The sequence below is a fragment of the Pongo abelii genome, chromosome 18 (assembly GCF_028885655.2).
Source record: "Pongo abelii isolate AG06213 chromosome 18, NHGRI_mPonAbe1-v2.0_pri, whole genome shotgun sequence".
Lineage (NCBI taxonomy): Eukaryota > Metazoa > Chordata > Mammalia > Primates > Hominidae > Pongo > Pongo abelii.
Genome location: NC_072003.2, coordinates 31,270,514 through 31,294,645, shown reverse-complemented (window position 1 = coordinate 31,294,645; position 24,132 = coordinate 31,270,514). Strand labels below are relative to the sequence as shown.

General features: G+C 44.2%; 1 protein-coding gene across 14 annotated transcripts in view; it reads left to right on the top strand.

The window, feature by feature from the left end:
- XPO6 (exportin 6) overlaps nt 1-24,132 on the top strand; it is a 114,263-nt gene that overhangs the window by 63,453 nt on the left and 26,678 nt on the right. For 12 of the 14 annotated variants that reach the window (XM_002826268.6, XM_054533697.2, XM_054533700.2 and 9 more), the window contains 5 exons: nt 2,164-2,273; nt 13,282-13,390; nt 14,673-14,765; nt 16,199-16,268; nt 23,023-23,182. In XM_002826268.6, the coding sequence (XP_002826314.2) occupies nt 2,164-2,273; nt 13,282-13,390; nt 14,673-14,765; nt 16,199-16,268; nt 23,023-23,182 (542 nt within the window). The remainder of the gene's footprint in view (nt 1-2,163; nt 2,274-13,281; nt 13,391-14,672; nt 14,766-16,198; nt 16,269-23,022; nt 23,183-24,132) is intronic. The other 2 variants (XM_054533696.2, XM_054533703.2) reach the window with 1 other exon arrangement.

Here is a 24,132-nt window from a genome sequence, read left to right as displayed (position 1 = left end):
CTGTGGGCGGTGCACAAGCCCTCGCAGTGGGGCCTGCAGGAATGGATGTGAAAGGTGGTGCTTCAGGTTATACAGGGTGTGTCTGCTCACCTTTCCCCCAGCCTTGAGCATACAGTAAGTCCTCAATTCACACGCATGAAGTTTACATGTATAATTATAAAGTACTTTGACGGAGCCATAATACTTGGATTTATGTGGTAGCCTTTCTCAAAGGCACTTCCATATGCATCTGATGAGCTGTGCTCTTTTGAGGGGGCTGGTGGATAGTTTTGAACCAAGGAGGGATAACCTTGGTGATTGACTTGAGGGAAGCTCAGCAATTTGAACCCAGGACAAGAGTGTGTCTCTTGGATGGGCAAGTCTAGTGGCCTGTCCAAAGACTACTCATATCATTTCTTTCTTCTTTTTTTTTGAGACAGGGTCTTGCTCTGTTGTCCAGGCTGGAGTGCAGTGGCACGATCTCAGCTCACTGCAACCTCCGCCTCCTGGGTTCAAGCAATTTTCCTGCTAAGCCTCCCGAGTAGCTGGGATCACAGGCGTGCATTGCCATGCCCGGCTAATTTTTGTATTTTTAGTAAAGAAAGGGCTTACATCATGTTGGCCAGGGTGGTCTCAAACTCCTGACCTCAAGAGCTCCACCTGCCTGGGCCTCCCAAAGTGCTGGGATTACAGATGTGAGCCACTCCATCTGGCTGCCGTATCATTTCCATGTGGCTTATTCATTGTTTTTCCTGGTTATTCTCCTGGTTCACTTCATGTCATGGATATTGTCAGTATTGCCAAGTATGAGGTAGAGACAGGACTTGGTCATTTTGTTTTCTGAGGTTGGTCCTGTCTAGTTCCAGAGCTACCCTTTGGGTCGTGAAGTTGGAATTTGCCTGGCTTTTTAAGTTACACTCTTTTCTTTTTTCTTTTTTTTCTTTTTCTTCCTTTCCTTTCCTTTCTATTTTAATTTTTTTTCTAAAATATACACACCGGGTCTCACTATGTTGCCCAGGCTGGTCTCGAACTCCTGGTCTCAAGCAGTCCACCCACCTTGGCCTCTCATAATGCTGGAATTACAGGCATAAGCCACCACGCCCAGCCAAGTTACACTTATTCTGTCTCAGACTTCAGCTTAGGTATAGAACTCCCACTGGATACCACCACCCATTGTTAGTTATTTCTTGGGCACCTCCATGTATGCCCTTGTAAACGTCTAGATTTCCATGTGGATCAGCAATGGAAAGAAACTGATCCAAGAAGGTGATGTTATTATTTATTTTCATATTTGATCTTGTCACCAAATATGTGGTCCAGTGAGGCAGCCACTAGCAAAACCAAAGGAGTCTTTCAGGTAGTGGGCATTTGAGTGGAGATATCAGGGTTTGCAGCCACAAGTTGAACCTGAATGCATAGGGGAAGGATTAGCTGTTGGAGATTGTGTTGCCTGGACTTTGCATGAAATAGAGTCTCAGAGCCCTTGAGAAAGTTAACTAGTGCAGTGGTCTTCATTGTACTACTAGGATCCTACAAAGACTTCTCACTTTGTTCCTCCACATCAGCACCTGGTTAGAGGTTGCTATTAGCAAGTTTGACACTCTTGCTTTTGCAAATGGGATAATGCCCTGAGGGTCAGACTTAATGAGCTCATTTTCAGTCTGTTCTATAGGAAGACTGCAAGTGTTACTTTCCTTACATTCCAGTGTGTGAACCTGTCACCTTTGGAGCCACTGAAACTGATTTTAGCTTTCGTAATGGTTTGTAATGGAAAGAGCATTGACTGGGGGTAAAGGGACTTGTTTTTACCTCTGGCCTTGAACAACTTATATCTCTGAATCTCGATTGCTCTCTTGAAAATAGATTTAAACTAGATGATCTGTAAGAGCCCTCTCCACCAGTCTCAGATTTTAAGATAGGTTTTTGCTTGGCTTATTTTATAACTCAGTTTATGCTGCACAGTATCTCCCTCGTGATGTGTTCCATGGTACCCTTGTCTTGTTAGGTTCAGGAGGGCCCAGTGGTATAGACCGACTAAAAGCCACCAGTTTTGGTTACCAGGAAACTGGGGAATCTAGGCTTATAGTTTCATCATTCTGCTGGAATTAAACACTGGCATGTGTGTGTTTCTAAGGAATAGTAACATTAAATAATTTCATTGTCTGGATTTTTTTTGTACCATAGCCTACTCATGAAGGTTACTTCTCTTGTTTGGATATCTGGACGCTCTTTTTGGACTATCTGACAAGTAAAATTAAAAGTCGTCTTGGAGACAAGGAAGCAGTTCTCAACAGGTAAACTCCTCAAACACTGAAACTAGATATGGTCATTTTGCCAGTTATTCTAGTGGCCAAAGGGACAGCCATGCATCTGGACCTTTTCAGTGAAGCTGAGTCATGTAAGCTGTTTAGGCAATAATGCCATTGAGCATTTCCTTTTTTTCTCTTTTAAGTATTTTGTTAAGACTTTTTAAAATTTTAAAAGTAATATGTATTACTAATTTTTTATATTTTAATGCATTTGTGTTAGTGTTCTTAATTTTTTAATAGCCCTTATTTTAGAGATACAAACTGAAGTATTTATTGGATAAAATGATATGACATCTGGGATTTGCTTAAATAACCCAGTGGGGGTAGAAGGGAAGTGGGTTGGTGTAGAGAAGAAACAGGCTGCCCATGTGTTGGTGATTGATGTTGGAGTTAGTTCATAGGAACTTGGGGTTCATTATGTTCTTACTCATTTGTATGTGTTTGAAAATTTCCTAAATAAATTAATAAATACCTGTTAAGAAAAAGGTGTTCATTTTTAAATCTAGGAAAAGATATAGAAAAATGTAAGGAAGATAAATTATTCATAATCCCATACCCCAGAGATAATTGCTTTTGCACTTTTTATTGTATTTTTTAAAAACAGAGAATGGGGAACAATTTGTTTTTCCCCCCCATGTGTTTCTCAAACCCATTTTTCTTGCTTGCAGGAAGAGAGTATATTTCCTGTACAATATGTTCTTTGTGCCACAGGGTGGGGAGAAGAGGAGGGGAAGGTGGAGATTCAGCATGCCAGGAAAATAATGGCAGCATCCATATATGGGGAAAGTAAATGCGGCAGCTTTTCTTAGCAGAAACATACCCATCATAGTCTCAGTAGGTGACTGCATCCCAGTCACACAGTGAGCAGGCAGTCATGAAGGAGGCAAAGAAGCTATATTTTGCATTTTAGGATCAGAGTAGTTTCCTAATAAACTAAACCTGATTCGTATAATTTGTATATTTATGCTGTGAGATTACAAACTAGGTGATCTAGCCCTAGGTACTTTATCATACTTAACAGAGTACCTGCAGATTTTACTCAGTTTGGTTATAGCTCCTACTTCTTTGCACAGTATTTGTAAGAGCAATTTCAGATTAGGTGGTCATTGTGTTGTAAAACCAGTGCATGAGGGGGTTCTGTCGAGTGGAAGCCATGACGGGGAATCGCACAGACCTATGTTTGGATCCTGGTTTTGTAGTTCCTACCTAGGGGTACTTGGGTAAGGTACTTAGCCTGTGGAAGCTTCTGTTTCCTCATTTGTAAAATGAGGATGAAAATAATAGTTGTTGAGACATTAATTGAAATAACAAACTAACATATTTAGAATGCTTGGCACACTATAAGTGTTCGGCTGGTGGTGGTGTTAGTGAATACTCTTTCCCCATAAATGTACCAAATGGAAGAAGGTGGAGAGGAGAGACTCCACTGCAGAGAAAAGGTTGGACTGGAACTCCAAAGGCTTTTCCATTGCTGAGGTTTTATGAGTTTAAAAAATTCTAAACAGGACCTAGGTGTGGTAGTATGTACCTGTAGTCCCAGCTACATGGGAGGCTGAGGCAGAAGAATCATTGAAGCTCAGAAGTTCAGAACTGCTGTGTGCAGTGATCACGCTGTGGCTGGCCACTGCTCTCCAGGCTGGGAACATAGTGAGACTCTGTGTCTCTTGGTACTAGTCACTGGTACCATTTGCTGAACTCTGTCTCTATTGAAAATTAAAATAAATAAATATGCAAATATTCTGTTGAGAATTTTATTTTCCAAGTTTAAACATTTGTTCTTTTGTTCCCAAAGATGGTTTTTGTAATTGTGGAATAAGTTCCAGGTTGCTACGGTGTCAGGTCACATGTGTGATTATAGGTAGTACGTTCATATATCAGAAATCGTATTACACACAGGAGATCCTGTTTTTGGTGAAGTTGCCAACTTTAAGTAATTATGTTTTTGAAATGAGATGCTTGAAGGAAAAGTTACTTGTGCCAAAATAATCTTTCTTGCATGCTAAAGAGGCATATCTTTTTGGTTCTGGGACTATGCTTCATTTTTTTATATTTAGTGGTAGATATTCCTTCATATCTCTCAAGCTTGTTGTGAGAATAAACTGAGGAAATGATTAATATGAAAATGCATTTTGAAAAGCAGTACAAGGCCGAGCGTGGTGGCTCATGCCTGTAATCCCAGCGCTTTAGGAGGCCAAGGCGGGTGGATCACGAGTTCAGGAGTTCCAAGACCAGCCTGGCCGAGAAGGTGAAACCCCGTCTCTACTAAAAATACAAAAATTAGCTGGGCATGGTGGCAGGCATCTATAATCCCAGCTACTTGGGAGGCTGAGGCAGGAGAATCTCCTGAACCCGGGTGGCAGAGGTTGCAGTGAGCCAAGATTATACCACTGGACTCCAGCCTAGGCGACAGAGTGAGACTCTGTCTAAAAAAACAAAAACAAAGTACAAATGAGAGATGTGAAGAATATGGTCCTGTTGAGAAAATATATACTAGCAGATTATTAGTATTAAACACACACATCTGCAGATCATTATACTAATAGAAGGAGCAGTGGTATAGAGAATTTAAATTCTTTTTTTGCTTTAGGCCAGCTGTGTTACTTTTGGTCGAGTTGTATGCTGATCACATTTCCTCTTGCAAAATGGACGTACTTAACACTTCTCTTGCAGGATGGTTAGGATTCAAGGAAATCATGCATGTAAAATACCTGGCACAGCATCTAGATGTATTAGGCACTCAGTAAATGGTCACAGTGATGACAACAGCAATGATGAATAGTAGAAGATGTTACTGCCTTTAGACTGTGGTTGTGACTGTAGAGTTAGGTGGCATGGCCCCTGGACAGTCTAAAGGCCTTTAGCCCACCTGCAGATGTTTACCTGCCTGCCCAGGCATCTGTTATCTGATGTCACAGTTGTCAGTTGTTCTGGCTGACCACTTGAAACAGTGGGAATTTTTCTTATTGATCATGTGATTATCATCCTAAATGAGGCTTTCTAATTTTTCATGATTTATTCTTTTTTTAAACATAACACTTACATATAATGCCTTTATGCCTTTGAAAAATAAAACAACAGGCCAAGTGCCATGGCTCATTCCTGTAATCCCAGCACTTTGGGAGACTGAGGCAGGAGGATCACTTGAGGGCAGGAGTTTGAGACCAGCCCGGCCTACATAATGAGACCCTGTCTCTACAAAAACTTAAAAAACAAATTAGCCAGACATGGTAGTGTGCACGTGTAGTTCCAGCTCCTTGTGGGGACCGAGGTGGGAGGATCACTTGAGCCCAGGAGTTTGAGACCAGCGTGGGCAACATAGCAAGACTCTGTCTGTACAAAAAATACAAAAAATTAGCCAGGCATGGTGGTACATGCCTGTAGTCCCAGCTACCCAGGAGGCTGAGGCAGGAGGACTGCTTGAGCCCAGGAGTTGGAGGCCACGGTGAGCTATGATCATGCCATTGCACTCCAGCCTGGGCGACAGAGCAAGACTCTGTCTCTAAAATAAAATAAAACAACAACAACAACAAAAACCCCTCCAAGCTCCTCTGGTTAATGCTGTTAAATAGTAACCACCGTCTGGGGAACTGCATGTCCTATCACATACTCCTTAGTGGTCTAAGACAGTAGACTACAAAGAACATGTGTTAGTCCACTGGGCTGCAGAAAGAAAGTATTTCAACTTCAGCTTATAATTTTTTCTATAACCCTTACATTCACCACTCCAGACTATGAGAGACTCTTAATATATCAGAGATATGCTGTTTTGCAGGAGCAGCTGCTGAAGAACACTGGCTTCTGGTGATGACCACATTTATGTTAACTAAGAGCATGCACATGTGATCAAATGTTTGTCAACTGATAAAATATACCAGAGAGAAGTTGGGATGTTCTGGAATCATATTTCAGAAGCAACTAATCTTGCAGGAAGTAGTCAAAAATGTTTTCTTGCTGTCTTAAATGGGAAACGTAGGTGTGGTTAAGTCACAAAGGCAGCACTCATTTCCTGTCTCTTGTGGTTTAAAGGTTTTGCATCATTCATCACAACAAAGTGGTAAGCATTGTAGGCTACAAATTTAGAAGCACAAATGTACATAGATTTATTTTTGGTCCTAGGAGCTTGGAAATTGGAGCTCTGCATGCTCCCTTGCCTGGTCAGGAGTGCAGTGACACGATCTTGGCTCGCTGCAAGCTCTGCCTCCCGGGTTCACACCATTCTCCTGCCTCAGCCTCCCGAGTAGCTGGGACTACAGGCGCCCGCCACCACTCCCGGCTAATTTTTTGTATTTTTAGTAGAGACGGGGTTTCACCATGTTAGCCAGGATGGTCTCGATCTCCTGACCTCATGATCCACCTGCCTCGGCCTCCCAAAGTGCTAGGATTACAGGTGTGAGAGGAGTTTCTTGATGAGAGACCGTGGGGACTTGAGAGAGCCTGAGCCCCAGTGTTAATGGGGTAAATGTTCTGTAGCCATTCCTGCAGAGCGGAATGGCTGATGGGGTAGATCGTCCTGATCTGTATTTTGAGGTGGTGGCATGGAAAGGCCCGAATTTTCCTTTCTCTTTCCTTGTTTATGCTTTTGGATGGTTGTGCCTTCCTCACAGATTGTTGAGAAAGTGGAATGAACTAATGAGCGTAAAGTGCCTTGGCTGACAGTAGGTGCTCAGTAAATAAGCATTGGTTCACCTCCCCTTTCTGTCTCACTTCCGGCTCTTTGTGCTTGTCAATGTGAAGGGAGTCACCTGTGTAGAAACTTATTTTTACAGGAAGATGAAGAAACCTGAGTGTGTGAAGCAACCTAAAGTCATTGTGTCATGGTCTGTGAGCCTCTTTGTGACTAGACTTCTGGCAAGTGCTGGCCACAAACCAATGTAGGGATTCTGGTGACATTAGATAGGACTGTAAACAAATGTGAGTGAGCGTGAGAAAAACTGCTCCTCGCTTTTTGGAGTGGGTGAACCTGCTTAATAAAGAGGAAGTGCCACTGTTACACATGACATTGTGGTGCAATAAAGGTGTGAACTAGGTTTAGATCAGAGCTCTAGCAGCTTTCTAGTTCCTGCTCGTGACTGCCCCACAGGGCAAGTCAATAGAGTCTTAGTTGCTTTATTGAGTTGAAAAAGCTATCCAGGAATATGCTTCAATCCTTTGTATTTACCTGACTTGGAATTTTGTCTGTTTATCGCCTGTGTGTTTTTCTTTTTTTTTCTTATTATACTTTAAGTTTTAGGGTACATGTGCACAATGTGCAGGTTAGTTATATATGTATACATGTGCCATGCTGGTGTGTTGCACCCATTAACTCGTCTTTTAGCATTAGGTATATCTCCTAATGCTATCCCTCCCCACTCCCACCACCCCACAACAGTCCCCAGAGTGTGATGTTCCCCTTCCTGTGTCATGTGTTCTCATTGTTCAGTTCCCATCTATGAGTGAGAACATGCGGTGTTTGTTTTTTTTGTCCTTGCGATAGTTTACTGAGAATGATGATTGTGTGTTTTTCATTCATTCCTTTGTTCATTTGTTCTTTATTCATATATATTTTATTGAGCACCTACTATGTAGTTGCCTTAACATGTATAATTTTATTTAACTCTCAGAACTTGAGGCTTATAGGCTTATTATCTCTGTGGTGTATATAAGCATTTAATGCTGTAAATTTCCTTCTAAGCCCTGCTTCAGCTTTATCCCTCAAAAACATTTTTTTTTTTTTTTTTTGAGACGGGGTCTCACTCTGTCACCAGGCTGGAGTGCAGTGGCGTGCTCTCGGCTCCCTGCAACCTCCGCTTCCCGGGTTCAAGCAATTCTCCTGCCTCAGCCTCCTGAGTAGCTGGGATTACAGGCACAAACCACCTCGCCCAGCGAATTTTTGTATTATCAGTAGAGACAGGGTTTCACCATGTTGGTCAGGCTGGTCTCAATCTTGTGACCTTGTGATCCGCCCGCCTTGGCCTCCCAAAGTACTGGGATTACAGGCGTGAGCCACCACGCCCAGCTATCCCTCAAATTTTAATGTTACATTTTAATTTTCATTTGATTTAAAATATTTTCTAATTTCTTTGGAGATTTCCTTTGTTTAGTTTCCACATATTTGGAGATTTTCCATATACCTTTCTGTTATTGTTTTCTAGTTTAATTTGTACATGTCTTTTTTTTTTTTTTTGAGATGGAGTTTTGCTCTGTCACCCAGGCTGGAGTGCAATGGCGTGATCTCGGCTCACTGCAACCTCCACCTCCCAGGTTCAAGCGATTCTCCTGCCTCAGCCTCCCAAGTAGCTGGTATTACAGGTGCCCGCCACCACACCTGGCTAATTTTTGTATTTTTAGTAGAGACAGGGTTTTGCCATGTTGGCCAGGCTGGTCTGGAACTCCTGACCTCAGGTGATCCACCTGCCTTGGCCTCCCAAAGTGCTGGGATTACAGGCGTGAGCCACTGCTCCCAGCCTGTACATGTTGTCTTTATCCTACTTATTCTATCAGTTACTGAGAGAGGGGTGAATTTTCCAAAAATAATTTTGGATTTGTCTGTCTCCTTTTAGTTTGATCAGTTTTTGCTTCATTTATTTTGAGACTCTGTTAGTTGCATACACATTTAGTTTTCTTTTCCAGTGTATCTGTTGAGTGTTGGACCACATTTCTTGATGTGGGTTTTTTTGGTGGTTGCTCTGGGTATTACAGTATGTATACTTAACTTTTCACAGTCACATTTTACCACAAGGGTGGTATGGAAACCTTACCACCATATGGATTAGAGTCCTTTAGCCTCTCTTCTTTATATTGAGGTTTTGCATATACATACTTGGAAAACCCCACCAGACAGTATTCTACTTTATACACGTACCCATCATTCATATTTTATAGCTCCTGAGAAGAAAGAAGTAGTCTATTAGATTTACCCAGACATTGCCATTTCTCTTGCTTTTCCTTCATTCTTGAAGTTGCAGGTTTCTTCCTCATATTGTTTACCTTCTCTATTAGTTAGATTGGGCCACCATAACAAAATACCACAGGCTGGCCTTAAACAACAGAAATTTATTTTCTCATAGTTTTGGAGTCTAGAAGTTCCACTTCAAGATGCTGGCAGATTCTGTTTCTGTGAGCTCTCTTGGTGGCTTGTAGACGGCGCCTTCTCTCTGAATGCTCACGTGGCCTTTCCTGTGTGCATGTGAGGAAAGGGAGGGAGAGAACCCTTGTGTCTCTTCGTCTTCTCATAAGGGCAACAGTCCTATTGGATTAAGGCCCTACTCTTTGACCTCACATAACTTTATTACCTTTTTATAGGCCCTGTCTTCAAATACAGACACAATGAGGGTTAGGCTTCAATATATGAATGAGTAGTTTTTGGGGAAGAGTCGCACAATTTAGACCATAGAGGAACCTCATGGAGCATTGTTATTATAGCTGTTTTAGAGTCATTGATAATTCCAACACCTTTGTCATCTTGAGGTTGGCGTCTGTTGATTGTCTTCTCCTTGAGAAGTTGTGTCTCTTTGAGTAGCAAGTAATTTTTTGAATCCTTTTACCTATTTGTTCTACCTTTAGGCATGGCTTCCCTCTCCATCATCATCTTATGGTCAGAGATGGATGCTGGATGATGCTACAGACATCACACCCACGATTCAGGCAGTAGGAACGAGAAGTGGGATAGGTTGGGCAAAAGAAGCTTTCTTAGAAGTCCCACCCAGTAGCTGCTTTTAGTCTCTTGTTGACCGCCCCCATTTTCAGGGGAGATGTTGTCTTTGAGTTGGCCCCAATACCCAGTGCTCTCTTGCTGAGGAAGGAGAATGGGTATTGGGCAGGCAACCAGAATGTCTGCCACAGCCGTATACTTTCTCCACCTCCCACGTGACACTTTGGGAGATCAGTGATCTATGTGCATGTTTGCCTGGTTCCTGCTTGGACTTAATTTTCTAAGCGATACGGGTTTTTTTTGCAGCCAGAGTTGCCAATTGCCAGTTAAGATTTTAGGTCTAATTTAGGGTTACATTTGCATAGAAAGTCTCTGAATTTCCTTTTAGCACAGCGAGACAATTTATAGATGACAAAATTCATCTGTCCTCTGGTCTGAAGTAGATTTTCTTTCCTAGCAGAATTGTGAAAATATTTTGATCTGTCACAGCAATTTATAGTGTGAAACTTCTGTAACTTTAGAAATTTATGTCTTGAACAAAGGCAAAAACATAAACTCTAGGCCTAAATGTTTGATCTTACCTTTCTATGGAGTTTACTAAGTGGGATTTTGTCTTTATTGGGTGAATTTTCCCGCAGATGTTGCAGATTTTATTAGTGCCTTTTTCCCGCCAGCATTCTTTCCTGGGTCCTGTTCAGTTGCTAGTCTACTTTAGGGCTGGCGTGTGTTGGGTTGTTAAGTCGTTTGCATACATTTGGGGAGTCATTGCTGGATATGGGTAAGTAGGGAGTGTCTCTGTCTCTAGTTAAGAAACGAGCTGTCGGGAGCTAAATAGTGGGTGCTCATGGACATAGGATGGCAACAACAGACACTGGAGACTGATAGAGGGGGAGCGGGGAGGAGGGCAGGGGCTGAAAAGCTATTGGGTACTACTATGCTCAGTGTCTGGGTGAGGAGATGAGTTGTACCTCAAACCTCAGCATCACGTGGTATACTCCGGTAACCAGTCTCTATATGTATCCCCTGAATCTAACATAAAAGTTGAAATTATGTTAAAAAATAAGTCAGTAAATACAAATGTCAATTTTGGCATAGGTTAAATTCTTAAGTTAAAAAAAAAAAAGATACTCTGGTCACCAAAATCTGAAATGGGACAATCCAGGAGGATTTGTAAGTGGTCTGTAGACTGAGTCTCATCACATGGGCTGTACCTCATGGACTAAATGGACTGTATTTGGTCTTGGTATTGGATATCTTTTAGCTTTGGTTATCATGTTGTTCCAGTACTCAACTGTATTAGATTGGGTGGTGTATTAGAGTCCTGTCAGGAAATCAGAAACCATACTTAATTATTTGAACAGAAAATTCATTGTAGGAAATTGATTAAATAGGTTTCAGAGGGAACACTGAGATAACACAGATGATAAGTACAGGAAGTGGCTCCACCCCTAAGGCTAGAAGTACAAAGGCAAGAAGCTGGGGCTGTCAAAATCTGGAAGATCACTGCTTGGTTCCTGAGAAACTAGGGTTCAGATCTCTGAAGAGAGGGCCCCATCCAGCTGCCGCAGGAGTTCAGAGGAGGGATCTTTTCGAACTGGGACCATTCCTTTGAGGAGAGGGTGTTGCCTCTACCTCTGAGGGTGCACGATACTAGTTCTGGGAATGTGGAATGAAGCTGGAAACCGGAACCAGTTGCTTCTGCCAGGTGTCTGTTGCTGGGGCAGCACTGCCAGGACAGCAAGCCCACAGGAAGGATGCAGTCCTTTTGTCCCTTCTGCCTTCCAGTCTCCCTCCAGTGTCCCTGCTGGCAGAACCTAACAGACCTAAACAAAGTGTCCTTTGAGTCTCAGCCCCAGCATCATAACTTTGGAGAGTAGATTGATGTGGAGAGCTTACTAACCAGCACTGGTGGTTTGCTCTATGAGTGGGACCAGTCCCTTAACTTATCTTAGAAGCGTTTCAGGATAGGCGAGTATTTAGGCAACATGATTTGTTCTTGAAAATAAGCAGTTTGTTGGTCCTTGTGGTAGCAATTGTTGCTTATAACTTGGTATCTTCTGAGTTGGGTTCTTATTACATGTGGGAAATATCCAAACCTACCGCTCTGAGTATTTCTTTGAGAAATTATTCTTAGACACAAATCAAAGGGTCAGGGTTTCCCCAGGCTCTTTTTAGTTTCTAAGTCTTCTTAAAATGGACTAAAGATTAGGTTTTGGGAGTTGGGTGGAGCAGGCTTAAAACCCATTGGTGCTGGGCGTGGGATCACGCCTGTAATCCTGACACGTTGAGAGGTTGAGGCGGGTGGATCATCTGAGGTCGGGATTTCAAGACCAACCTGGCCAACATGGCGAAACCCCGTCTTTACTAAAAATACAAAAATTAGCCAGGCCTAGTGGGTCATGCCTGTAATCCCAGCCACTCGGAAGGTTGAGGCATGAGAATCACTGAACCTGGGGAGGCGGAGGTTGGAGTGCGCTAACCTCACTCCAACCTCCAAGTGCCGTTGCACTTCAGCTTGGGTGACAGAGTGAGACTCTGTCTCCAAAAACAAAACAAAACAAAACAAAACAAAATTTCATTGGTGATTTATGTGTAATGAGAACATGATTTTGAGTTAGGGAGCCCTAGGTTTGAAATAGCTTTGTGGCCTTGGGCAGTTTATTTAACTTCTGTTAATTGTTGTTTCCTCATCAGAAAAATATTGCTACCATTTACTTCTCACAGCTGTTAAAAGCATGAAATCATTGAATTAGGTAATATTTATATGCAGTGCCTGTCATCCCCAGAGCAGCTGCTAAGACCATAACTTGAAAATACTTAGTAAAAGAAAGGACAAGGGATTTAAAGTGCAGCACTAGAAAATACCTGTTTGACACAAAAGAAGGCAGGAATGGAGGAATTGAGGAACATAAGTCATAGAAAATAAATACAAAATGGCAGAAATGAGGCCTTCCTTATCAGTAATTACATTACATTTAGTGGATTAGATTCTCCTGTTAAAAAAAGGCAGAAAATAGATTTTTTAAAGCCACGACCCAATGACTTGTTGTCTACAAGAGACTCACTTTGGATTCAGATACAAATAGATTGAAAGTAAAAAGATGGAAAAAGATATTCCATGCAAAAAGTAATCAAAAGAAAGCTCGGGTCACTATACTAACATCAGACAAAATATATTAATACCTCTGCTTCTCTTCCATGGGCGCACACACCTGCCAACCCATAAACTCAGCCTCAGGAATTTCGATGCTCCTTTTCCATGGTGATCAACACGGACACCATTTCTTTTATAGTGCAGGAGGCATTTTCCAAATTCTAAGCTGAAAGCCTCCTTTCAATGTTGAATTTCTCCCTGCCACGCAGGTACGAAGACGCCCTGGTGCTCCTCCTCACAGAGGTGTTGAATCGAATCCAGTTCAGATACAACCAAGCCCAGCTGGAGGAGTTGGATGACGAGACTCTGGATGACGATGTAAGCAGCATGCCCTGATTGACTTTTTGTCGCTGTCACGTTGTGACGTGAATCAGAATGGGGACCTGGAACCCAGAGCCCTCTGCTCCAAAGACTGTTCTGAAACCAGAGTGGTCTTCTGGTTTGAGTCGTACATTTGAAATTTTTAATCTCCTGCTGGTCCCTTTTGGCTTATTAACTGTAAAAAATGTTTTACAGGCTTTTTCGTCTATGTGGACTAGAGATGTAAGTAGAGAAACCATATGCACAATGAAAAATGGTTTAGTGAGAACTCTGTATCCTCTCTGTCTCCCCTGCCTTGCACCCTTCCCTCTGCTTCCCAACCTGGGCAGCAGTAAGAGCTAGCTGGATGCTTGTGGAGACCATTAGCGAGATACTGAACCGATAAGGCTAGAATGAAAGGAAGTCTGTTTGGAGTACATTATGCAAACTTCTACTTCTTAAAATCAGCCTTGAATTTATTGATGCTGATGTGCCCAACATTAATAAGGAAAATGTCTTTAAGGAAACAATTCCAGTGTTTTTTTTTAAACCATTAGGCACTTTAAAATTTTTCAAATAACTGCTGCTCTTCTCAAAGTAAGAGTGACTGCGGCATGGTCAAGAGCTTATGGGTGGTCATATTTGGGTTACAGAGAGCCCTTTGCCTAGAGCCAGATGGCCTGGGTTTGAAGCTCTGCAACCTTGGGCATGGAGGAGATTGGAGGGCTGGGTGTGGCATTTCTGTGAGCCTTAATGTCCTCATCTCCTAAAAGGGGAGTGACGTGTCTTGCTTCTTAAATGTCAGCATGGATAAGAATCACTGGAACAGCTTGTTAAAGCAGATTCTGATTCTGGAGGCTTGGGGTGGGGACCATAGAATTTGCATTTCTGACAGCCCACCAGGGGATGTGTTTGCTGGCTGGCTGTGGACCCCATTCTGAGTGGCACTGAGTCAGTCAGTTATGTGAATAGGGATACAGTAGTGGACCATGTCAGAAGGTGATGCATGATCATTTCCAACAGGTGATTTCACAAGTGGCTCTCCATCTCTGTATCCTATAACCGAAGGGGGGGAAAATAGCTTATTCTATGTGGATCATTTACTTTCTGAGGAAGTAGTTTTTTGTGAAATTAATTCATTGTTTTTAAAAAATTCTAGCTTGGCCTTTTTATAGTACAAGATAACCTGGTTCCATCATTTTCCATTTCTTCAAAATTTTATGTCTGAGAGTGGACTTGAGGTTGGCAAGGAAGATGAGAGGATTCTGGGAGAGCTGATTTTCCTGTGCTTCCCCCACAGCAGCAGACGGAGTGGCAGCGGTACTTACGGCAGAGCTTGGAGGTGGTGGCCAAAGTGATGGAGCTCCTGCCCACGCACGCCTTCTCCACACTGGTAATGCGCCGTCCGGGGGAGTGGAGAGTGTAGCGGTTTCTCTGTACACAGAGCATGGCTGGTTGACTCCCCTGGATCTCTCTCTCTCTCCCCTCTTTCCCCTCTATGTAATTTTTAAAAACAGAATACCATAAGTGATGCTCAAACTGAACAAATATTAACATTTCCACAAAATATTAAACCAACTTTTGGAACCTTGTTTAATCTTGAATATAATAGCAATTTGACTAAAGCCTTAATACCTCTATCAGTAGCTTACAAGTGGCCAGGCCGAGTGGGAGCTGTTACTTATAGAAGTTACATTGCTGAAAAGCTGGCCTTTGTAAAGCTTGCTCTTGGCAAATTGCCAGCTTTCTCTGCGTGTGTCTATACGTGCTGGAATCTTTAGTTGTAAAGATTGATTCCCTTCCCTATGTGGTGCGTGTTATTCAAAGAGATTTCATTAAATTCATCACTTTTTCAAGGCAAGGCAGTTATTAGGGTAATTCTTTTTTTTTTTTTTTGAGACGGAGTCTCACGCTGTTGCCCAGGCCGGACAGTGGCGTGATCTTGGCTCACTGCAACCTCCACCTACTGGGTTCAAGCAGTTCTCCTGCCTCAGCCTCCCGAGTAGGTGGGACTACAGGAGCTCACCACCACACACCCAGCTAACTTTTTGTATTTTTAGTGGAGACGGGGTTTCACCGTGTTAGCCAGGATAGTCTCGATCTCCTGACCTTGTCGTCTGCCCGCCTCTGCCTCCCAAAGTGCTGGGATTTATAGGCATGAGCCACCGCCCCTGGCCATAGGGTCATCTTTTGCATTGAATGACCCACCTATACTTGTGTTCTCTCCTGGCAAGCTTTGTACTTTGCCATCTGCCTTTCTTAGGGGCCAGTCACGTTTTAATCTTACTGGTGAGTGTAGCAGCTTGCGAAAGAAAGATGCAGCTCCGGTTATGACGTTCTGACTGCTACTTGAGCCAGGGAGCTGACTTCCAAATAATTTGGCCCATCTTATCACTTTACCATGTGCTTTAATAAGGCATAGCTGACATTTCTCTCAAGGTAGAGGTTCCCTTGGATTTGAAGGGAGATATGGTCCCTTCTCAGAGTTCTAGAAGGTGTAGGTCATTTCAGGGTTTGAAATTACTATTAAGAACATAATAGTCATACCACAGTGTCCTTTGCTTTTTTCTTTTAAAAAAAGGGTCGAACTAATACGTTTTCTTTCTTATTCTGTGTATTAATTGGTGGTTTCAATTATAGAAACTGTAGTTAGGGGGGCACTGAAGGGGGGTCATAGCTTTTTAGCTGCATTTAAATGTTTCTAGAGAAAAGGTTTCGATCCTGTTCCTCGCCCCATAGTTGCGTGTTATGTTGTAATGTTAAAATGCTATTAAAACTTGCATTTATGACTTAAAATTTTTGTTGTTGTTGTTTCTTTGTTTTCAGTTCCCTGTTCTTCAGGACAATTTAGAAGTTTATTTGGGATTACAACAGTTTATAGTCACTTCAGGGTCAGGTAAACTCATTTTTATTTTCTAATTTAACCAAACATTCAAAAAACCACCGGACTGATATTTCGTTACTGCTGCCGTTGTTGTCGGAACATGATTTCTTCACTGCAGCCTCCCCACTGGCATCTCTCCCCACTTCTAAACAGGGAACGTTTTTAAAGGCTTATGATAAAAAGCTGTGGGGGAGGTAAAAGATGAGGTCATGACAGTGTATTCCAAGGAGGTGTTTGGAAAAGAAATGGATTTGGAGTAAAGAGACAGGACTTACTAAAAAGCCTCTAATTAATTTCCTTATGTCCTTTCAACCAGCAGGTATACTAGGGAGAACATGGCCTTGTGCTTTCTTGCTTCCTGCTCACTCTAGAATTGGAAGGCCATAGCGCAGCTGATGGCCTGTAGTCCCCCCGCCCCCTGCACCTGTTGCAAATGGCCCCAGGGGCTGTGACCAGAGCTGGTTGAAAAGGCTTTTGGCTGCTGTTTACAGGCCCTGCCTGCTTGGGGTTTAGGGTTAGCTTGCTTTGTTATTTTGTTGATAACAATAATAATAATAGCTTCCATTTGTAGCTCTCATTACATGCCAGGCACTGTGTTATTGACTTATATTACTTAATTATCTCCATTGTCCTGTGAGGTGTAAGTGCTATTACTAGTTACCCCTGATTTACATAAGAGGAAATTGATGTTCAGAGATGTTAATTTACCCAGGGTCCCATGGCTTTGTTGGTACAAGTCGCTTGATGGTATAATAGGGAATGAAAAAATGACAAAATGTAAATGGGCGCCAGCCGCGATTCTTGTCTATTGGTGCTGTGACCGTGTATGACAATGGGATGCATGCACATTTTGGCCAGCAGTGAGGCCTGCAGTGTGGTTACCCAGCCTGGAAGGCTCCCACTTTTGCTTTTGTCAGAGCAGTTGGATTCAGAAGATCTTGTGTGCTTCTCACTGTTTCCCTTCCTGCTGCTGAGCCTGCCTCCACTTCCCTGTCAAGACCAAGGCACAGCTTGTCTTGCTGGGCCACATTGGTTGCTCTGAAATAGCTCTGAAATAGCTAACATCTGACATTCATTTTTGTCAACTGAAAACACTAGTAACTGAAAGCCACATGTGTCCTCCCTGCCCCATCAGCTGCTGTGCACCACTTCTCACTGCCCTTCCTTCTTCCCAGCGTGCTTCTTACGGGATCTGTCCTGGCTCTGGCATGCAGCCCCTGTGTTGGGTAACTGTTGTTTCAGCCCAGCACAGAGCCGCCCAGTGTGCAGCCCATCTCCTGGATGAGGTTGTGATTCATGGCAGAGCCTCCACAGGAGCCTTTTTCTGAGGCTGTCCGTCTTGGTGGTCTGTGACGGCTGGTTTCCATGACTATATAAGCTTCTAAATAATCTAGTGGGCCCCAGGAGGCTGATGGGCCTTGGCATGCCCCGAATGTAGGCCCTGACTTTGTAGATAGGGTAAGAAATTTAAAAAGTCAAAACTTTAAAAAGACACTTTCAAAACAGACATGCCTGTAAAATGTGCTGTCACCGCTAATGAAAATCATTTGGCTGTGTAGAAGTGCTACAGATGTTTCCAGAAGCCATTTTTGGGAATAATCGTGCCCAGGTGGTCTTTCCTTCAGGACCACTATTCAAATTAGAATGTACTCAGGACCCTGAAGACACTGTTCTTGATCTATTTAAAAAATCAAGCAGGTGTTTTTTCCTCCCCTACACTGACCCTTCAGTGTCCTGTTTACTTTTGTAAAAGCTGGTGTTTTTACATTCTGTTGTGTCTGTCTTTAGGTGAAAGTCTAGTGAATCTGAAACTCTATTTCTGGGACATAGCTGATAATTCTGAGCTCTTCTCCCTAGAAGGATAATGTGATTTATTTTTTCCTATGGGAAATACCGCATACCTGCTTTCACTAAAGCCTGTTTACTGGCAATTTCACAGAACTCGGCTCTTCCAGATCATTTATAAATCTCATCCTCAGCACTGATCCTTGGCTTGTACTCCAGTGGCAAAACCTCTCAGGCCAGAAAAATGCTTATTTCCTGTTTTAAAATGAGCTCTCTCATCCATGACAAAGCATTCCCCCATTTTTGGTGGCTCAGAAGCCAAGTTTCCAGTGCAAAGACTATTAACAAATGGAAACTCTGAGTACATTTTTTCCCCTGGTTCCCATAGCCATTTACCCCCTCAAATAACCTCCATGCCACACCAGTCAGCCTCATGACCCTCAACAGAAACTGCACCCTCTCATCCCTGATAGGCTCTGGGCCTTCCTTCATTTGCATTTACTTTCTAGCCCAGCCTTTAGTTCTTGGGTCTCCTCTGGAGCCTGTGTAAATGGGCGCCAGCCGTGATTCTTGTCTACTCCTGGTGCTGTGACCGTGTATGACAATAGGATGCACATTTTGGCCAGCAGTGAGGCCTGCAGTGTGGTTACCCAGCCTAGAAGGCTCCCACTTTTGCTTTTGTCAGAGCGGTTGGATTCAGAAGATCTTGTGTGCTTCTCACTGTTTCCCTTCCTGCTGCTGAGTCTGCCTCCACTTCCCTGTCAAGACCAAGGCACAGCTTGTCTTGCTGGGCCACGTTGGTTGCTCTGTGCTGCTCTGGCTCCTGGCAGGTTGTCCTTTGCTCCCTCTGTCTTTTCTACCTTACGTGGGTTAAGAAACCCTCATTGGTGGTGTTCCCCTTGCACAGCATTGATGTCTGTATGTGGCCTCAAAGCCTCCATTCTGTATTTGACTTCTGCCACACCTCATTGAGATCTTCCTTCATTGAGACAGTATTTCTCCTCTAAGTAACCCTTTAACTTTTCTGGTTACCCATGCAAACTTTCCTGTCTAAGGGATTATTTTGCCTACAAAATTTTATGTAAGATTTTTAGACTTAAATTGTTTCTTCTGCTTGGGTCCGTTTATGATTTATGATTATGATTTGTTTGTTCTCTCAGAGGGAAATGCCTGAATGCTAATTTTTAGACCTCCCTCAACTCCTCAAAAGGAGAAGACTAAATTATGTTTAAGACTTTTTTTCCCCCTAGGGCAGTGATTTGCCAAGGGGCTGTTCTTTGGATGTGGCTTAGGTCATATCTAGACAGCTTTAGGATGACTTGGTTTGTGGAAGATAGGACTTTTGTGTGGCCATGATGTTTTGTGCCTCCAAACCTTTCAGCATTATTCTCATCTGAAGGTTCTACCTTGCAGATGTCCTGTGCTTTTGGGGGGAAATCTAAGCCTTGGCCAGACAGAAGAAAGTGTGGGACACTGTGTCCCACAGTGGGACACTGGCCTATCCCCTCAAGTTTACTTGATGCCCTGCGTGACTTTTGTGGTGGTGAAATTAGGTTTCTAGGCTGAAGGAGGGGGTGTCAAGGGTAGAGAATTTGATTTGGGGTATTTATTGACCATGTGATTGTCTGCCTTGCAGATAGAACAGGAAAGAACCAGCTATAATTTTGATGAATATGGATCTTATATCACATATGTGTGAAGTGGAACTGTATGGAATTGCAGTTTTGTTGGGTCAGAAGTGATCAAGTGTCAACAGTTTCATATTGTTCAAACTCACAGTTTAAAACACACACCCAGCACTTCCAAGCTGTTTTCCATCCTGGGTACTGCATGCTAGGTACCCATAGTTTTCATCCTAGGTACTGCTCTTTGCTAGACAAAATAGGACAAGTTCAGAGGGGAGGGGATGGCAAGGATTCTTAGGAGGGTAATGAGGGGTTACATCCCCAGGGCTATCATGCTGTCAGCAGGCTTTGGCTTGTTTTGTGTTCTGCCCTCAAGGAGTGGGCCAGGGGTGATGAGCAATCACAGGGAGACTTACTTTACCTGTGTTTGTGACCAAGTTGTCCAGAGATGGAAGGGCTCCCTTGAGCTCCCTAGCATTCAGCCGAGGTCCAGGAAGAGGCTGAAGGGCCAGGTGTGCAGGGGAAGTGCCGGGCAGAGGGGACGGCTTTGTCAGGGCGACTTTTAAGCTCTCTAGTAATTGTCTATTAAGGACCATACTCAAATGGAAACTTGATTTAGGGTAGTGTTTTGGTTTGGTTTTTAAAACAAATACAGTGTTCCCCTTGCGCACTTAAAATACTTAAGAAGCTTGTTCTCAGGTATTCAGCGGGTACCTAGTTGAAGGGATTGGATACCATAGAGAAGTTGGAAACTGGTGGTCAGGGTAGAGCCTGGGGGGAGGTGGAGGTGCGAAATGAAGGTTGAGCATGCAGAGAGTGCCAGGGGCTACTGAAGCAGACTCAGTGACCCTCAGTGTTGCTCTGAGAAAGAAAAGCTGGCCTCCCCTCTTTTTGGGCCTGTACTATGCCATACCCAGTGTCAGGGTGTATTTTTCATTAGAGTTTATTCCCACAGAGCCCTGAGGTCTGGTTGGTGTGCAGAGGAGCAGCAGGTTTTAGAAGTCAACCCTGGGAGTTGGTTGCATAGATATAACCTTGAAAATCCCATTGACATTCAGAGGGTGTATAATTTTGGCACTTCAGTTAACTGAGAGATTGGGGCTGTCTCTTTTGTAGCCCATGAAGTCCGTGTTCCCTTTCGCACAACCAGCGTGATGAAAATCCCTCTCAGTGCGTTGGTTCTGTGAGTTCGTCTGTCTGGGTGGGATGGTCATTCTGTTGCTCTGGTTGGAGGAGGTGGCTTACTCCTTAGCCGCACCCACAGCCTCTGCAGGGCTGCCTCAGGCTGGGAATCTTGTTTCTGCGCCAGGGCACTGCTGTCCTTGTGGAGTGGAGGAGGCAGGAGCAGGTGATTTGGGGCAGGTTAAAACCAGCCTTTGTCACTGGCCCTCTCTCTGTCTGAGGTCCTTCCATGAGTTACCTCTTCTTTCGTTCTCCTGCTCCTTAAGATGCGGCCCTCTGTCCCCTCTTCCAGTCTCGTGTCTTCCTTTGGGGGCTGTTGCAGGCACCGTTGCAAGCCTCATCCCTTGGCGTTGGCGGCGGATCGAGGCATTCAGCCTGCTACTTCATCTGCCACGTGCTTTGTAGGTGTCCACCCTTCCTTTCCGCAGGTGCCACCCATCCGTGTTTACTGTCGGTAATACATGCCAGTATTCCCAGGGACAGGGTGAGGAAGGAACCTGCCTGGGACTCCCTGTCCTGCTCTAGTTTGCCGTCTGTTCTGTTGCATCTAAATCATTCATACATTTACGGTCACTCACTCTGTACCAGCTGCTGTGCTGGCTGCTGGACATAGCTGCTCACCACGAGGGATTTTGTGGTCAGTAAGGAGATGGACTTGTAAATCATCGGTTTATCTCCTTGGCATGGGTGCCAAGAAGGAAGGCAGGAGTGGGGAGGCCCCACAGAGACAGGATGCCTCTGAGAGGCTGGAGGCTATGTAGGAGCTTGCAAAGCTTGGGTGGGCAGAGGATGAAATGATCGGCAGTCTAGGCAGAGGCACAGAGACACGAGGCTCTGGGGAATTACCAGTGGGTCTGGATGACATAGTGGCATAGTAGAAGGTGGCGAGGCCATGAGAGACCTGAGTCGATACTGGAGAGTCTAGGCTCTCCCCTTTTAGCAGGAGAGAGCCTCCAGAGGCTTCAGCACCTGCTTCAGGGGAGCTGCAAGCTTAGTCTGGGCTCTGGGAAGCTGATTTTGGAGCACAGCGGGAGGAGGGTTGGTGGTGACCAAGTGTGAGGAGGAGGGTTGGTGATGACCAGTGTGAGTCTCGCCTCCTAAGAGACAGGAGAGAACTGAAGTAGGGGGAGGGAGCAGGTGTGGAAAGTACCTAGGGAGTGCTGGGATCATAGGTGCCCTAGTTATGGTGCCCTAGTGGAGTTACCACCCCACCTTCATTGCTGCTGTGTCAGTGAGAAGGACTCGAATCAGACCTGCAGGTCTCTGTTCTGGCCTGAAAATTCTTACTATTTTTTGTGGACATTTGTGAATAGAGGGATCCAAAAACCAGGGAAGTGACCGAATCAAGGGATGTTTTGTCCTTCATCTTAGCATCCTCCTTGTTCAGTTTGAAGAAGTTGTGTTGAAAAGTAAGGAAATTTCAGACCTTAGTAAGTCACTAGTTCTTTGTTATTTATAATAATTAGAAATACTGAACAATGTTCTGTAGCTTAGAGGGTTATATATTTTAACATGGCCCTTATAATAGTGATACTGAGGCTTAGGAGGGTTGGCACTGAGCCCGGAAGTGGCAGAGGGAATCTGTGTCTTCGGAATCCAAGTCCCATGTTCTTTATTTCATACTGTGCCACCTCCCAGCCTTCAGGGGTGGAGTGCTGAGTATACCCCTTCTCTCTTAGCAGGGGCAGGTCCTAACTGTTGGTCCATTGAAATTTCATTCTGAGATAGAGTCCTATGCTAAAGGAACCAGATTTGGAGTCACATAGATTCAGCGTAGAACACCAGCCTTGCCCTGGAAATGTGACACGTGCTTGGCAAGTGCCTGGGCCTCCCTGGGTGTGCCTCCTTGTATGTAACAGTGGTGGTGTCAGGACCTTACAGGGTCAAAAGGAATCAGATCAGGGGCTCCCTCCATGTTAGCACACCCCAGACTGTCTGCCCCTCCCCACAACTCTGTCTCTGTCCCTGGCCTCTGGAGCACAAACGTGTAGTGTTAGGTGGATACCGGGCCCAGTTACCCTGCTCAGTACTGGGAAGCAGCCCGTGGGTTGCTTTGTTTGGAGAATTGGTTTTGCTGCTGGTTTTGCTGCGTGTGGCTTGCTGGACGAGCTGTTATCTGTAGTATCTAAAACATGGTCTTCCTGTGAAAAACTGTCTGGCGTGTTGTGTTCCAGGACACAGGTTGAACATCACGGCGGAGAATGACTGCCGGCGGCTGCACTGCTCCCTGAGAGACTTGAGCTCCCTGCTGCAGGCCGTGGGCCGCCTGGCCGAGTACTTTATCGGGGATGTGTTTGCTGCACGGTTCAATGATGCCCTCACAGTCGTGGAGAGGTAGGCTGGCAGTTACCTTATGGAGCTATTCCTTCTTCAGAGTTCAGCTTTACCTTCTTGTGTGAGGGGCAGCATATTGCCAAATAGCTTCTGCTCTGGCCCCGGGTAAATCTAGGCTCTGCCACATACAAGCTGATATGGAACAAATTACTTAACCTCTGTGAACTTCAGGTCCCTCATTTACAATATGAAGTAGATGTTGTTTCCTGTAGGTTTAGTGTGAGAATTAAATGAGATAAAGCCCTTAGCACTGTGCCTAGCACATAACAAAACGCCTGATAAGCTATTTAAGCTATTGTTTCTTTGAAGATCTTGTGTATAAATATAAACACAGTTGTAGACCCAGGAGAAACCAGGAGAGGTCAGTCTTCATGTCTTTCCTCATAGGATAAAGAGATATTAAGAAAGCCCTACTGATAAGGAGTCAACTCCACCATCCAAGTAGGCAGCTAGATGCACAGGGTGCTTTTTGTGGTTTTTCCAGTCCCATTAGGGCCTCGGGAGTGAAAGCTGGGTAGCCTCCACGCCTGGCCCGAAAGGTGGTTCCCAGCCTTTCACCACTGGGCTCCTTTTCGTCTCCTTCCTCTTGGGTCTCGCACCAGGTTTACAGATGCACTTGTTGAGGAACACTTGATTCTACCCAATCAGCAGTCCCTCCTCCCTTTCTCGCGTCAAAAAACCCAAGATGTAAGTGACAGGACATTTAGATCATTTCAAGGCAGCTGTTGAATTGGTTAGATCAAAACTGAGTAGATGTGGATCCAGCCCAAAGCCAAGACACCTGATGCTTCAACTGGCCCAGCAGCCGCATCACTGGTGACGTGCAGAGGGGAAGTGAGCCTCAGGAGCCTGGGTGCATGCATGCCAGACTTCACTGCCACATCTTAGCTGAAAAGCAAAGATAGCCAAGGGGCTTAAATCCCTTAAAAGCCAGATTCGTATTAATAATA